General features: G+C 50.2%; 3 protein-coding genes across 3 annotated transcripts; all 3 read right to left on the reverse strand.

Annotated features, from left to right (window-relative positions):
* Positions 1-278: 278 nt before the first annotated feature.
* LOC112894186 (6-phosphogluconate dehydrogenase, decarboxylating 1) lies at positions 279-3344 on the reverse strand. The gene is made up of 2 exons (XM_025961813.1): positions 2933-3344; positions 279-2019 (listed from the first exon to the last, which is right to left on the reverse strand). Exon 2 carries the CDS (start codon positions 2010-2012, stop codon positions 570-572), a length of 1443 nt encoding a protein of 480 aa, XP_025817598.1. The 5' UTR covers positions 2013-2019; positions 2933-3344; the 3' UTR covers positions 279-569.
* Positions 3345-4079: 735 nt separating this feature from the next.
* LOC112894185 (receptor-like cytoplasmic kinase 185) lies at positions 4080-8426 on the reverse strand. The gene is made up of 5 exons (XM_025961812.1): positions 7997-8426; positions 6744-6940; positions 6328-6517; positions 5338-5729; positions 4080-5124 (listed from the first exon to the last, which is right to left on the reverse strand). Exons 1-5 carry the CDS (start codon positions 8118-8120, stop codon positions 4546-4548), a joined length of 1482 nt encoding a protein of 493 aa, XP_025817597.1. The 5' UTR covers positions 8121-8426; the 3' UTR covers positions 4080-4545.
* A 1804-nt stretch (positions 8427-10230) lies between these two features.
* Positions 10231-10721, reverse strand: LOC112895455 (putative glutaredoxin-C2). The gene has a single exon (XM_025963404.1). The coding sequence runs from the start codon at positions 10644-10646 to the stop codon at positions 10329-10331; it is 318 nt and encodes a 105-aa protein (XP_025819189.1). The 5' UTR covers positions 10647-10721; the 3' UTR covers positions 10231-10328.
* Between the last annotated feature and the right edge of the window lie 1224 nt (positions 10722-11945).

Below are 11945 nucleotides of genomic sequence, written 5' to 3' on the forward strand. Positions count from 1 at the left end.
GCTGATATTTGACAAATGTGTCAGAAAATCAATAATTCATCCAATCTAGTGTGAGCAACAACAAAACTTGGAGCATTCGTGTTTCTTTTAAACTGGTAGTATGAGCGTTCGTGAAATGATATTAAGCTATTTCAAAGTTGTCCATCAAGCCTAGTTTAAATGTACTGGGACACTTACCAGTCAACAGTTCATCATGCAACAACACAGAGGCTAGAGAACTAATACAAGAGAAATAGTTCCTTTCAAGGCAAAGGTAAATGTAATGATTGATCAACATGAGAACTAAAAACAAGCATGCCAAAATGCTTTTATTCATGTAATAAACTTACGAACATAAATGCAAAGTTCCAGCAAATTTAAATGTTCTCCATCCGGGACTGCTTAGTGCTTACAAGAGGGAACTCTGAACTTCTGACCTAACTTAAGCAATGCGCATGGAAAATAAAATTCAACCACAGTTCCTCCCCTGCAAACGATATATGACTGATTACTCAACATCCGGCAGTATATGAAGGCACGAAACCATGTCTTATCGTGTTTTGGCATGCCGTTTGTGCAGCAGCAGCAGCTCAGATCTTGGAGTTGCGCGCAATCTTGAACCACTCGGTGTGGAAAGAACCAGGCATGTCGACCCTCTCGTAGGTGTGAGCCCCGAAGTAGTCCCTCTGTGCCTGGACCAGGTTGGCGGGCAGCCTGTCCCTGCGGTAGGAGTCGAAGTAGGCCAGACTCGCAGACATGCCTGGGGTGCTAACGCCATTGTTGATGGCTAGGCAGACTACCCTGCGCCAAGCAGCTTGCCTGTCCATGATCTCCTGGGCGAACTCAGGGTCCACAAGGAGGTTGGCAAGGTTGGGGTTCCTATCATAGGCCTTCTTGATGCGGTCGAGGAAGATGGCACGGATGATGCACCCTCCCTTCCAGATCCTCGCTAGCTCACCAAGGTTGAGTCCCCATCCTTTCTCTGAGCTCTTGGCCTTGATGATGTTCATGCCCTGTGCGTAACTGCAGATCTTGGAGGCGTAGAGAGCTTGCCTCACATCCTCGATCAGCTGTGCCTTGTCCACTGGTAGGCCAGTGGAGTAGTCACCTTGGAAGATTTTGGAAGCCTCGACCCGCTCGTCCTTCAGACCGCTGAGGAACCTCGAGTCCAAGGATGCCTCAATTGTAGGAGCAGCCACAGAAAGTTCTGCAGCCTGCTGGACCGTCCATTTCCCAGTTCCTTTCATCCCGGTCTTGTCCAGGACCTTGTCGACCAGGTAGCCTTCACCCTGCTCATCCTTGATACCAAAAATATCTGCGGTGATCTCAATCAAGAAACTGAGGAGCTCACCCTTGTTCCATTCAGAGAACACCTGCTGCAGTTCACTGTTTGTGAGCTTACCTACTGACTTGAGAACATCATATGCCTCAGCAATCAGTTGCATGTCACCGTATTCAATTCCATTGTGAACCATCTTGACAAAGTTGCCTGATCCACCTTTGCCAATATATGTGACACACGGGCCGCTGTCAGGGACCTGGGCAGCGACCTTCAGAAGAATATCTTCGATGTACTTGTACGCCTCAAAAGAGCCTCCAGGCATCAAAGACGGGCCATTGCGGGCACCCTCCTCTCCTCCGGAGACACCCATGCCAAGGTATAGGAGTCCACGCTCCTCCATTGCCTTCTCCCTCCTCTCCGTGTTCTCATACCACTCATTTCCTCCATCAATGATACAATCGCCCTGCTCCAGGTGTGCCGCAAGGGTGGCGATGGTCTGGTCAACCGGCGCCCCAGCCTTGACAAGCATGATGACGACACGCGGCTTCTGAATGGAGTTCACGAAGGATGCAGGGTCATGGAAACCATACACAGGGAGGTTTCCTTCCAGCTTGGCACGCTGCACGGTCTCATCCACCTTGGAGGTCGTCCTGTTGTAGACAGAGATAGGGAACCCTTTCTCTGCTATGTTGAGGGCAAGGTTCTGCCCCATGACCGCGAGGCCGGCGAGACCAATTCTCGTAAGAGCCATCTCCAACCTGGACACACAAGCACCAAACACATCAGGTTTATGGATTGAAAATGCACTGCACACAGATCTCAATCCAAACGTAACAGAGGATGTGTGCTTTGGACCTGTATTGGTGTTTGGTATGAGAAAATAAATCCATCCTATGAGGATGGTCCATAATGGCCTCAATGCCATGAATTATGTTGTTGCGATGACACCATTCTCATATCCGTACTAATTAATTATGTGCATGTGGGGAATGAAGTGGTGACAGATCACCCCATTCTATTCTTGAAACCAAACATGTGCGTAAAGCAATTGGGTGGTGGTGGATCACCACATTCCCCAAACTTACAACCCATTAGACTGGCCGTGCCGTGCATGTGAATCGGAAGGACGAAGATGCATCATCCTGATTACTGCTGGTTTGTTGTGAACAAAAGACTAAGAAATCAACTGCAATGGACTAGTGCTAAGTGCTGACTGATGACTACTACAAGGGTGCACACTATAAAAGCCAATTTGGCGAGAGAAAAAATGGGAGGATAACAGACACATACGTGCGGCATGTTAAGATTTCAGAGGTAACTAAACTACAGCAGGTATTTCAGTGTGTAGCAACCCAACGGACTGTTTTAAACGACGAGAAAGTAGTCGAATCTACAGAATTTTCGTATCAAAAGTCCATCGGTAACGTTAATTCGTATCAGATTCGGGTAGGACTAGGATTATCCGTTCAAGAAAGGAAGGTCCGGATTGACGAGCAGAACCAGGAGAGCGCAGAACGTAACACCGAACCCGTCCAAGCGAGCTGGGGCATCCCTGACGAGCAGAACCGGGAACCAACCAACCGATTCCGGATGGGAGGAGGACAACGCCTACGGGAGGAGGGAGCAAGAGAGAGGCGCAGTCACGGCGGGAGGAGGAGCCAAGGAGGTTACCTGGATCTGGATCGAGGCGCGCTCGACCGTCGGGCGCTGCAGTGCGGTTCGGAGTTGGGGCGGGCGGGGGCAGGAGGAAGGGATGCACGGTGGACTTTGGAGTTCGGGCCTCCTTTTGATCTGCAGCGCCTGAAGCCGCCCGCCGCCTGCGCGAATCGTGTTGGCCAGCGCTCGGCTCACCTACCCCGGCGGCTGGGCCAAAAGGAGCAGCCTGCAAATATCCACCCACTCTCGCAACTCGCAGCCCCTTGACTCTCACCGACCGGTGGGGCCCGTACCTGCTCGGGCCCTCGCGTGGAACGAAACTGACGCGTGGGTCCACGTAGCAGTGAGCGCGGATCTCGGCGACGATCCGCCTAGTCGCCGCCGTGGGGGCTCTCTTCCTCTTCTTGGCGATCGTTCAGATGGTGGTCAGCGGCGGCAGCCTGCGGCAGGTGGGAGTGCTAGAAGGGAAGACGAGTGTACGACGCCATGGGCTACTGTTCCTCGTTCTCCCCCGCGGGAAAAGACCGCCGTGCTCTCGTCCCCACTCGCCAAACGCGGCTTTGGAGAACTTTGGCCTTTGCTCCAGCTCGTGTGGAAAAGATTGGTCTCTGAAAGCCCGGCTTGGAGGTCCATTTTGGTTTCACTCGACGTCAAGGCGATCTGGGACTGAGACGGAGGGAGTAGCATTCATTGGATACGGTGAGGCAGTTGAAAGGTAGGTTGGAAAGATCTCTGACGGATTTCCTTCGTATGATCTCCTTGAGGACGGACTGATCAAGCTGTACCGGCAATACCAGCCGCCAAAAGTTCGGGAACGGTTTGATGCCGGCGCCTCCAGTGATCGGGTCCAGCCAATGTCAATCTGTCGCCGTCCCGGGCTGCGCATCGTGCTCAACAGTCGTCTGCACATGTTACAACTATCAGTACAGCATGCTCATACAAATATGCAGGTGTTCTGCAACTCAACATGATAGGAGGATCCCCAAGAAAAAAGGGGGGCATTTATGTTTTTGCCCCTACTTCATAGTTCATAGTGCCATTGTGATTTTACCCTCATTTTGCTTAACTTTGTGATTTTACCCTTACTATTGACTTATTAATAGTAAGGGCAAAATCATAAAGTTAAGAAAAACGAGGGTATAATCACAATTGCACTTCAAAGTAGGGGTAATAACACCAATTTCTCAAAAAAAACAGTTGTACTAAACACCGTAGCCTACCCTACACATATCCAAACAGGAATTCACAAAGCTTCACGGCCTCAGGCAGCGAAACCTGACACCGAGTCATACATTCACAACATAGAAGAATTTGAGCATGCATACTTATATGATATAACCGCAAAAAACGCACTCGTCAAATGCGACTCTGTGCACCCCCTCTTCTCAAATCTACCCTCTCCAACTGAATCCTACAGGCTCCTCAGCTCCACCGAAGCATATAACACGATCACATTCGCAAGGAATGGACGCCAGGAGGATGCATGAAAGAGCAAGAAAAGCCTTATTCACAGACAATGGTACTGATGACAATGTATCCGAGACCGACACCAGATCCCTTTTGGTGCTGATGAGTGAACTCAACTCACCCCTCTGCTGAAATGATGTCTGAAACAAAACCTGCCGGCTTTACTCGTTTGTGCTGTCAAAGCTGCCATGACCATTTGATCGCTCTCTTGAGTATTCCCCCCACATTTTGGCCTCCGCGATAGCACGCTGCCTGTCAGCGGCCCTAGGAGTTTCTCTTCTCCTTCCAGTTTGAGCTGGACTACCCACTTGCGACCCTGTCATGTCCATGTCATCCAATCCTGATCGCCGACCGGAATCACCAGTAGAGCTAGTCCTGCTAACCTCTGCTCCATACTTCGATGCCCTGGCAGCTTCTCTCCTCCGCAGGTCTGGAGAGTGGCGGTTTGGGGAGCGCATGCTGCGTTGGTCATCGTTCCACCCAGCAGGATTTCTGGCCCTGGGGGTAGATGAATTGCTCCGACTATGTTGAACAGGGGCATTTGGGTCATATGCCTGAGAAGCAAGATATGAGAGGGCAGTGACGACGTCCCCGATATGAGGGCGTGTGGTAGCTTGCTCTTGCAAACACATGGCAGCAACAGCTAATGCCTGATATAGACCCCTCATGGGGAAGCGGCCCTGAAGCATCGGATCAGCCATTTTAGGAAACTTCCTGCGGTCCTTAAACAGTGGACGAGCCTGCATATTAGATGAACTGCATTAATTTTCCAGATAAAACTGTCTAAATGAATGTTGCTGATGCTGCAAGATTGCAGTAGAAAATAGTATCAGATAGCAATTTCAAATGACAGATGTAGAATTACGAGAGGCATTCATTCATAAGCGCACACAGCTTGATTTTCATGCTGTCGGACATAAAAAGAGCTACATGCAATGAAATAAGAAACATACCCATGCCACTAGGTTTTGCTCCCCCTGGGGCCTGGTGTTGTCAATTGCTTTGCGCCCTGTGATCAGTTCAAGGAACACAACACCAAAGCTATAAACATCGGACTTGACTGTGAGCTGCCCAGTCATTGCATATTCTGGGGCACAGTAGCCATATGTACCCATCACACGTGTTGAAACATGTGTCTTGTCACCAACTGGACCAAGTTTTGCAAGGCCAAAGTCCGATAGCTTCGGGTGAAATCCTTCTCCAAGAAGAATGTTTGACGACTTGAAATCCCTGTAAATAACAGGAGGGCTTGCCTTGTCGTGAAGGTACTCTAAGCCCTTAGCAGCACCTGCGGCTATCTTCATCCGTGTGTTCCAATCAAGAGCTTCTTTATCTGGTGGCAGATCTATATACAAAACAGATACTCCTCAGTTACAAGACCAGAGAGTTGTTTCAACCAAGAATTGGAAGAACGAAATAAAATATAAAAACCATGAATATAAACTCTAGTCAGAAAAAAAAATCTATATATGGTTTGGTTACCATTTTTGTTTTTGGGTTGAGAACCTTCTGAATTTGGAGTTTCTATTTTTTTCTCTATTTTTTTCTTTTCTGCAGTTTTTATCTCACAGTTTTAACTTTTCAATCAGCAAGCTTCATCCATAAGTGTGGCTAAATACACACACAAGTCTCAAACAAAAACCAAGTCATTTTAGAATATGAAAATTACAGCCAGCCGAAAGAAGTGAAATTTGGCACACAGAACATATATGATAGGCCCAATAGTAGTACAACATACATCCTGATGGTTTTAACTTTTATGCTGAACCAAGAATCACGATCTATCAACCTAAGTGCACATGTACAGTCAAGTCAAGAATAGCACATGTTTAACAGTCAGATGAAGCATGCCACTCCTGCAGAGTGACATGATGCTTTCCTTAACGTTGTTACAGGCACTCATGGAATTTCAGAAGACTAGATGACAGAGAGGATACACAAACCATGCAGATGATCTTCTAGCGACCCCAATGGCATAAACTCATAAACAAGAAGGCGTTGGTCACCGTCAGCACAGTAGCCAATTAGATTGACCAGGTTAGTGTGATGTAAGAGACTGAGCATGAGAACCTCAACCAGAAATTCCCTATTTCCTTGGAGACCATTACGATCAAGTTGCTTCACAGCAACAGCCTGGGAAGTAGAATTATGTTAGTATCCAGGACTAATCCAAGTACATAAGTAGAATTATTTGGTTAGCATCCAGGACTACTGCAAGTGTGCATTAAAGAGAAAAAGACAGTAATTCCATCAGCATTTTATTTAATATTTCAATCAAAACCACTCAAAACCCAAATTGAGAGGACTTAGCATTACAGACAAAAGGCCAATGCGTTAAGATGGTTTAAGAGAGACTTACCTGCCCATTCTCCAAACGTCCTTTATATACACGGCCAAAACCTCCCTCCCCTAATAAGCAATCTTGCCTGAAGTTCTTCGTGGCAGCAGCAAGTTCACGAAAAGTGAAAGTCTGCGCTGCAATATTTTGACTGTTCCCATCTCTATGGATAATTATGTCCTTCTTAGAGTCTGATCCACCCTGTGATCTAGATTTATCTAAGCAAAAAAAAAATAGCATCCATTCAATCAGTAAGCAAATACATTAAAGGATTCAACATGAGAAAAGTGCAGAGCTCAGAGAAGCGGCATCGTATCAGTAAAACATAAAGAAAGTTGCAAGAGGATGTAACATGCCCTGCAACTCTAGATGCTCTAAAAATCAGTTTAGGAATCAGATGATTACTTCCAATGGTCACTCGGCTAAACTTGAAAGCATCATCACAAGGATGTAATGACCAAGAAAGGACTACCTACAAACCCCCATCCCCCATCTTCTCTACACTGCATTAGGTTACTATAACCCATCCTAGAATACAGGATAAAAAAAACACATCCTATAATTTTAGAATATCAGACCACCAAGCCACTGCATGCAATTGCTTATTTGCACATCACAGAGATACAGACATGGGAGCTGCCTAGGTGGGAAAAAAACAATTTGCACGTCACAGACATGGGGAGCTGCCTAGGTGGAAAAAATATACTTGTAAAGTCCAAACCTATTCCCGAGAGGCAAAACATCAATACAACAATCAGTTCTCAGTGCCTGAATCCTGTCGATCCTTACCAAGTTGAAGGACTGCAACAACACATCCATCACTTTCCACCCACCTATTGACTATCGAGGTTCGTGGCTTCCATTACTCCAGAAAACAAATACCACCAGTATACTACTGTGTATCTGTATCCAGCCCAACGCGCTTTCAGACACTCTCCAGTCTCCACGGACGCGTACTGGTAACGCTCGAGCTAGAGTTAAATGTAATAGCCACAGAATGAGCCTAGCACTAGCACGCGTTCCGTGCTGTCCCCCACCAAATGCAGCACAAAGCTCGTCTCCGCCGATCCATAACCACTAAGCTTACTGGAACGATCTCCCCTTCGCACGTTCATAGCTAATTTCGCTCTATGAAAACTCTCACGGTTCACGCGCAGCAAGCAGCAAAAGAAGACGACCAAGCCTAACGCCGCACAGCTCAAAGCCGCCGGGCCGCCGTAGCAAAGAAGCGAGGAACAAACAATTCCCAGATCCAGTTCGCTACACGGCCGCACCTGATCCGACCCTGGCCATCCCGCGATCCGGCGGCCCGTCCTTGCGCGCGTCCTTGGCGTCGGCGGCGGCGGGCTTCTTGGCCTCCCCATCCTGGGCCGATCTGAAGCACACGAAGCAGCTCATCCGAACACCACCCCCGGAAGAAGACACCACCGAGGAACGACGGGGGACGCGGACACCGCCCCCACCGAATGAACCGGGAGCGTCTCCCTGATCTGCGGCAGCAAGCCTCCCCAAAACCGGATTTTTAAGCCGGCGGGAGGGGGCCTGGGCCCCAATTGGTGAGCGCTAGTGGGGGGATTCGGCTGGAGCGGGGGGCGGCGGTGGGAGTGGGATGGAAGCTACACGAAGGTGAGGAAGAACATGAGGCTGGGGGGCAAAGCGAAGCAAGCGTGGTAGAGAGGGGGGGCGGGGTGGGGGGGGCGGAGCAAAAGTCAGCTCTGGGCAGGCACGGCAGGGGAGGAGAGAGAAGAGAGAGAAAGGAAGGGGATCTTTGGGGCACATCCGCTTTCCTCGTCTGCCTGCCACCTCTCCGCTTTTAAATGGCACGGCAGCAGCCTCTTAATTCCGGCCCATGTTTACTGCGCCACTCATCAAGCTCATTCACTTGCCAGGCCCTGCTGACCGCTCACACAGTGCTGTTACTTTTTTTTTTTGTCCTCAAGTTTTCACCTTCACCGACTCATCATCTTTCTCCACAAGCTGTAATTTTCCTCGGAGAAGTGACAGCGAGCTGAGTGCTGGCAGTAGTGCTCGAGTTACCGTTGGCGCTGGGGGAGCTCTCGCGGAGAAAACGACGACGCCATCGAGAGCTCCTGGGTCCTGGCCGGGCCACGCGGATATTTCGAGCGGCCACCAGCGACCGGTGCCGCGCCGGTTTGCTGTCGTCGGTTTCGAATTCGTCCTCTTCCTCTCCGCGGCGAGGTAAAAACCGGCATGGCCGCCCCAGTCGCCCGCGGCGAGGTGGGAGCAGCGCCCGGCGCTGCCACGTGAACGCGCGGCCAAGGGCGACCATGTCACGGCCACCGCCCGGTGACGCGCGAGGGTCGTAGTGGTGGTCTTGACATTTGACGACGCTGCCGCCGCGCCGTGGCGAGCCCGCGTCGCGACGTGTGCGCGCCGGTGATTGGCACCGGCGGCAGCCATGGTGGAGACGTGGAGCGGTCAGCAAGTGTGGTGGTTTGGAAATGGAGCAAGAAATACTCTAGTAGCGTGCCACGGCGCCACGGAAAAGAGGCCGGCACGTCGAGAAGCAGGTCGAGACGCTGAGCACTGTGCGTGCACGGTGGGCGTTGCAACGGCGTCCACTACGCCCGGTATCGAGACAGTGCGTGGCGTTACGTGCCAGGCGCCAGCGTGCAGGTCCCGCTCGACAAGTGACGATCGGCACGCACCCGGCCGCCGCGCGCCAGCCCGCTCTCGTCCGCGCCGACAGACGTGCCGCTCGGCGACGTGGACCACGCGGGGTGCTGGCACTGGCAGGCGGCGCACGCGCAGGGGGGCGCAGAGGCGGAAGCACCGGTCGTGAGGTTTGCCTCCCGTCGGCGTTGGCGCGCGCGCCGTTCGGGTTGGGCTGGGCGTTCATGTTCACCCCGTCCGGCTTGTCCGTGCGAGGCCTGCGGAGGTGTTGCTTAACCCCGGTCCAGCCCAGCCCCCCCCCACCCCCCCACCCCCCACCCCACGCTGTTCGCACGGCCCGGCACAGCGGGCGGAATCTCCGCCTCGTCTCGCGTGGGCCACATGTCGTTCCTAGACTGCGCAGCAGGTCAACCCGCCCTTTCCGCCGATTCTGCCGCCTTTCTGGCCCAGAAACAGCGTACGCTGCTCATCGATCGATCAAGGTCGTGGAGCACGTGTGGGGACAGCAGTGGCCGCAGCCGACATGTCTGCACTTTTTGGAGGGTTGCTGCTGCTGCTAGCCCAAATCCAGAGGCGATTTGACCTGGTTAAGCTACTGCAACTTGTTTGGCTATGCCTTGTTCCCTTCTGATGACAAGCATCATGGATTCTCTCGCCCCCTGCAACTTCTGATGTACACACCTGTTCACTAACATCAGTTGAACTTTCCGATCGATCGAAATGCTGCCTGGAGTAGAGGAGTTGCAGTAAAATTAACTGTACGAGTCAAAGGTTACAACTTGCAGGGCCTTCCTTATGCGATTACAAGAGGTATCTAGAGTGAAAGATCATGGATCTTAATTAGATGACCTTTCAATGACTAGCAGCAGCAGCAGCATGTAACCATAACTTCATATGCATTAAGCATACGTAGAAGCAGCTTCACTCATGCATTAAGCATTAATCATGGGAGGCTAGCTGATGGGTTAGCGCTCACAGCCACAGGGCGCCGGCCTCGCGCAGCAGCGGCACCAGCTTGCCGCCGAGGTGCAGCGACATGACCTGGTCGGTGGGGCCGACCAGCTTGCCGCCGATGAATACCGCCGGCACGGGCGGGCTGCGGCCCACCATGCGCGCCAGCGCCTTCTCGATGTCCTTGCCCCTGGGGTCCTTGTCCAGCTCGCACACCGCCCAGCTCGCGCCCAGGTCGGAGAAGAGCGTCTTCACGGCGTGGCACATGCAGCAGTTGCTCGTCCCGAAGATCACCACCGCGCGCTGCGACGCCAGCCTCGCCACGCCGCCGTCCGCCATTGACGATCGATCAAACTTCGTTCACCCCCTCACTTGCTCGATCGACCGAGCAGGCTGCTGGTTCTCTGCTGCTGTCTGTGCTCTGTGTTGCGGTGATGATGACCAGCTGACCAAGTGACAAGGCTTTTATAGAGGACCGCCGGCCGGCCGGCCGGCCGGCCATCCGGCTTTTAGAGGAAGTGGCCGGTGCAAGCTAGAGGAGTGAGGGGGGTACCGGATGGAGTGGCTAGTTATTTGGGAAATGTTCTGATTCTGCTAAGAGGTTAATTCTACTACTTTCGTGATCTTAGCTGTTGGGACTTGGGATGAGCCACGGGCCAGTATTCTACAGTTGTTTTAATTTGACATGAAAAGAAATTACATCACCAAGATCAAATAGCTGAAAGTACCGTCTGATTTTGCATATATTTGACTAAACAACAAACTAGGTACCATAGTAACATTTTTTTATTGTAGTACTGAAATGATGACGTGTAGAACAGGGAATCAAACCATCTAATGTATAGGCGATACGCAAACGGCCAGTTGATCATTCAATCGAGCTTTGTTTCTTTTCCCTAAAAAATAATGTCAAGAGGCCTAGTGTTCATTTATTCCTCGTGTTTATATTAATTTATGTGCATATGAGGATTATAATATAATAAGGTGATGATAGATCAACCCATTATATTCCTTAAATCAAATAAAAATTTGAGAAGTAAGACTATAATGGACCACCTCGTTTCTCGAACAAACTCCCTATATAAATACAAACATAAACAGATATAGTGCCCGGACGATATCTTTTACCTTCTTCATTCTAAATTGTAGGTTATTTTTGCAAATCTAGATACGTAGATTTTGCTATATATCTATGCTAAAATGATAGATTTGCAAAAAACCAAGCAAACACCCGACCTATGTTAAGCTCTAGCACACAATATCATGCTGAACATTTTTAGGTGCCATTGGCTTACAACCCCATTTGTTTAATGTCATACTTTTGCATTCTCATACGTGTCAGCGCGTGAGCATCGAGCATTTCCACGTACAGTTCAGAATAAATCGGCAGGATTAATTAATTAATTAATCGAGCAATGAATTTCCAACGCCTAAGAAGACACTCAAAGAATAAATGGGCCCTCGATTTGGTACGCTATGAATGTCGGTAGAATATGCCTATTGCTAAAAACTAATGGGGGTGATTAAGCAACCAGTAACCGCCCTACCCGCCTTTTTCCCCATTTGAAGTGTGATGATCGTGTTTAATTGACTTTTGATACGACGTGCGGTTGATACTATTCTCTCCTTTAGAGAGCA

The sequence above is a fragment of the Panicum hallii genome, chromosome 5 (genome assembly GCF_002211085.1).
Source record: "Panicum hallii strain FIL2 chromosome 5, PHallii_v3.1, whole genome shotgun sequence".
NCBI lineage: Eukaryota > Viridiplantae > Streptophyta > Magnoliopsida > Poales > Poaceae > Panicum > Panicum hallii.

Coding starts and splice junctions, on each gene's coding strand:
- LOC112894185 (XM_025961812.1), bottom strand. CDS start 8,120: ATGAGCTGCTTCGTGTGCTTCAGATCGGCCCAGGATGGGGAGGCCAAG. Junction 6,518..6,743: donor GACGTTTGGAGAATGGGCAG/GTAAGTCTCTCT, acceptor TCTACTTCCCAG/GCTGTTGCTGTGAAGCAACT. Junction 5,730..6,327: donor GCTAGAAGATCATCTGCATG/GTTTGTGTATCC, acceptor TTTTGTATATAG/ATCTGCCACCAGATAAAGAA.
- LOC112894186 (XM_025961813.1), bottom strand. CDS start 2,012: ATGGCTCTTACGAGAATTGGTCTCGCCGGCCTCGCGGTCATGGGGCAG.
- LOC112895455 (XM_025963404.1), bottom strand. CDS start 10,646: ATGGCGGACGGCGGCGTGGCGAGGCTGGCGTCGCAGCGCGCGGTGGTG.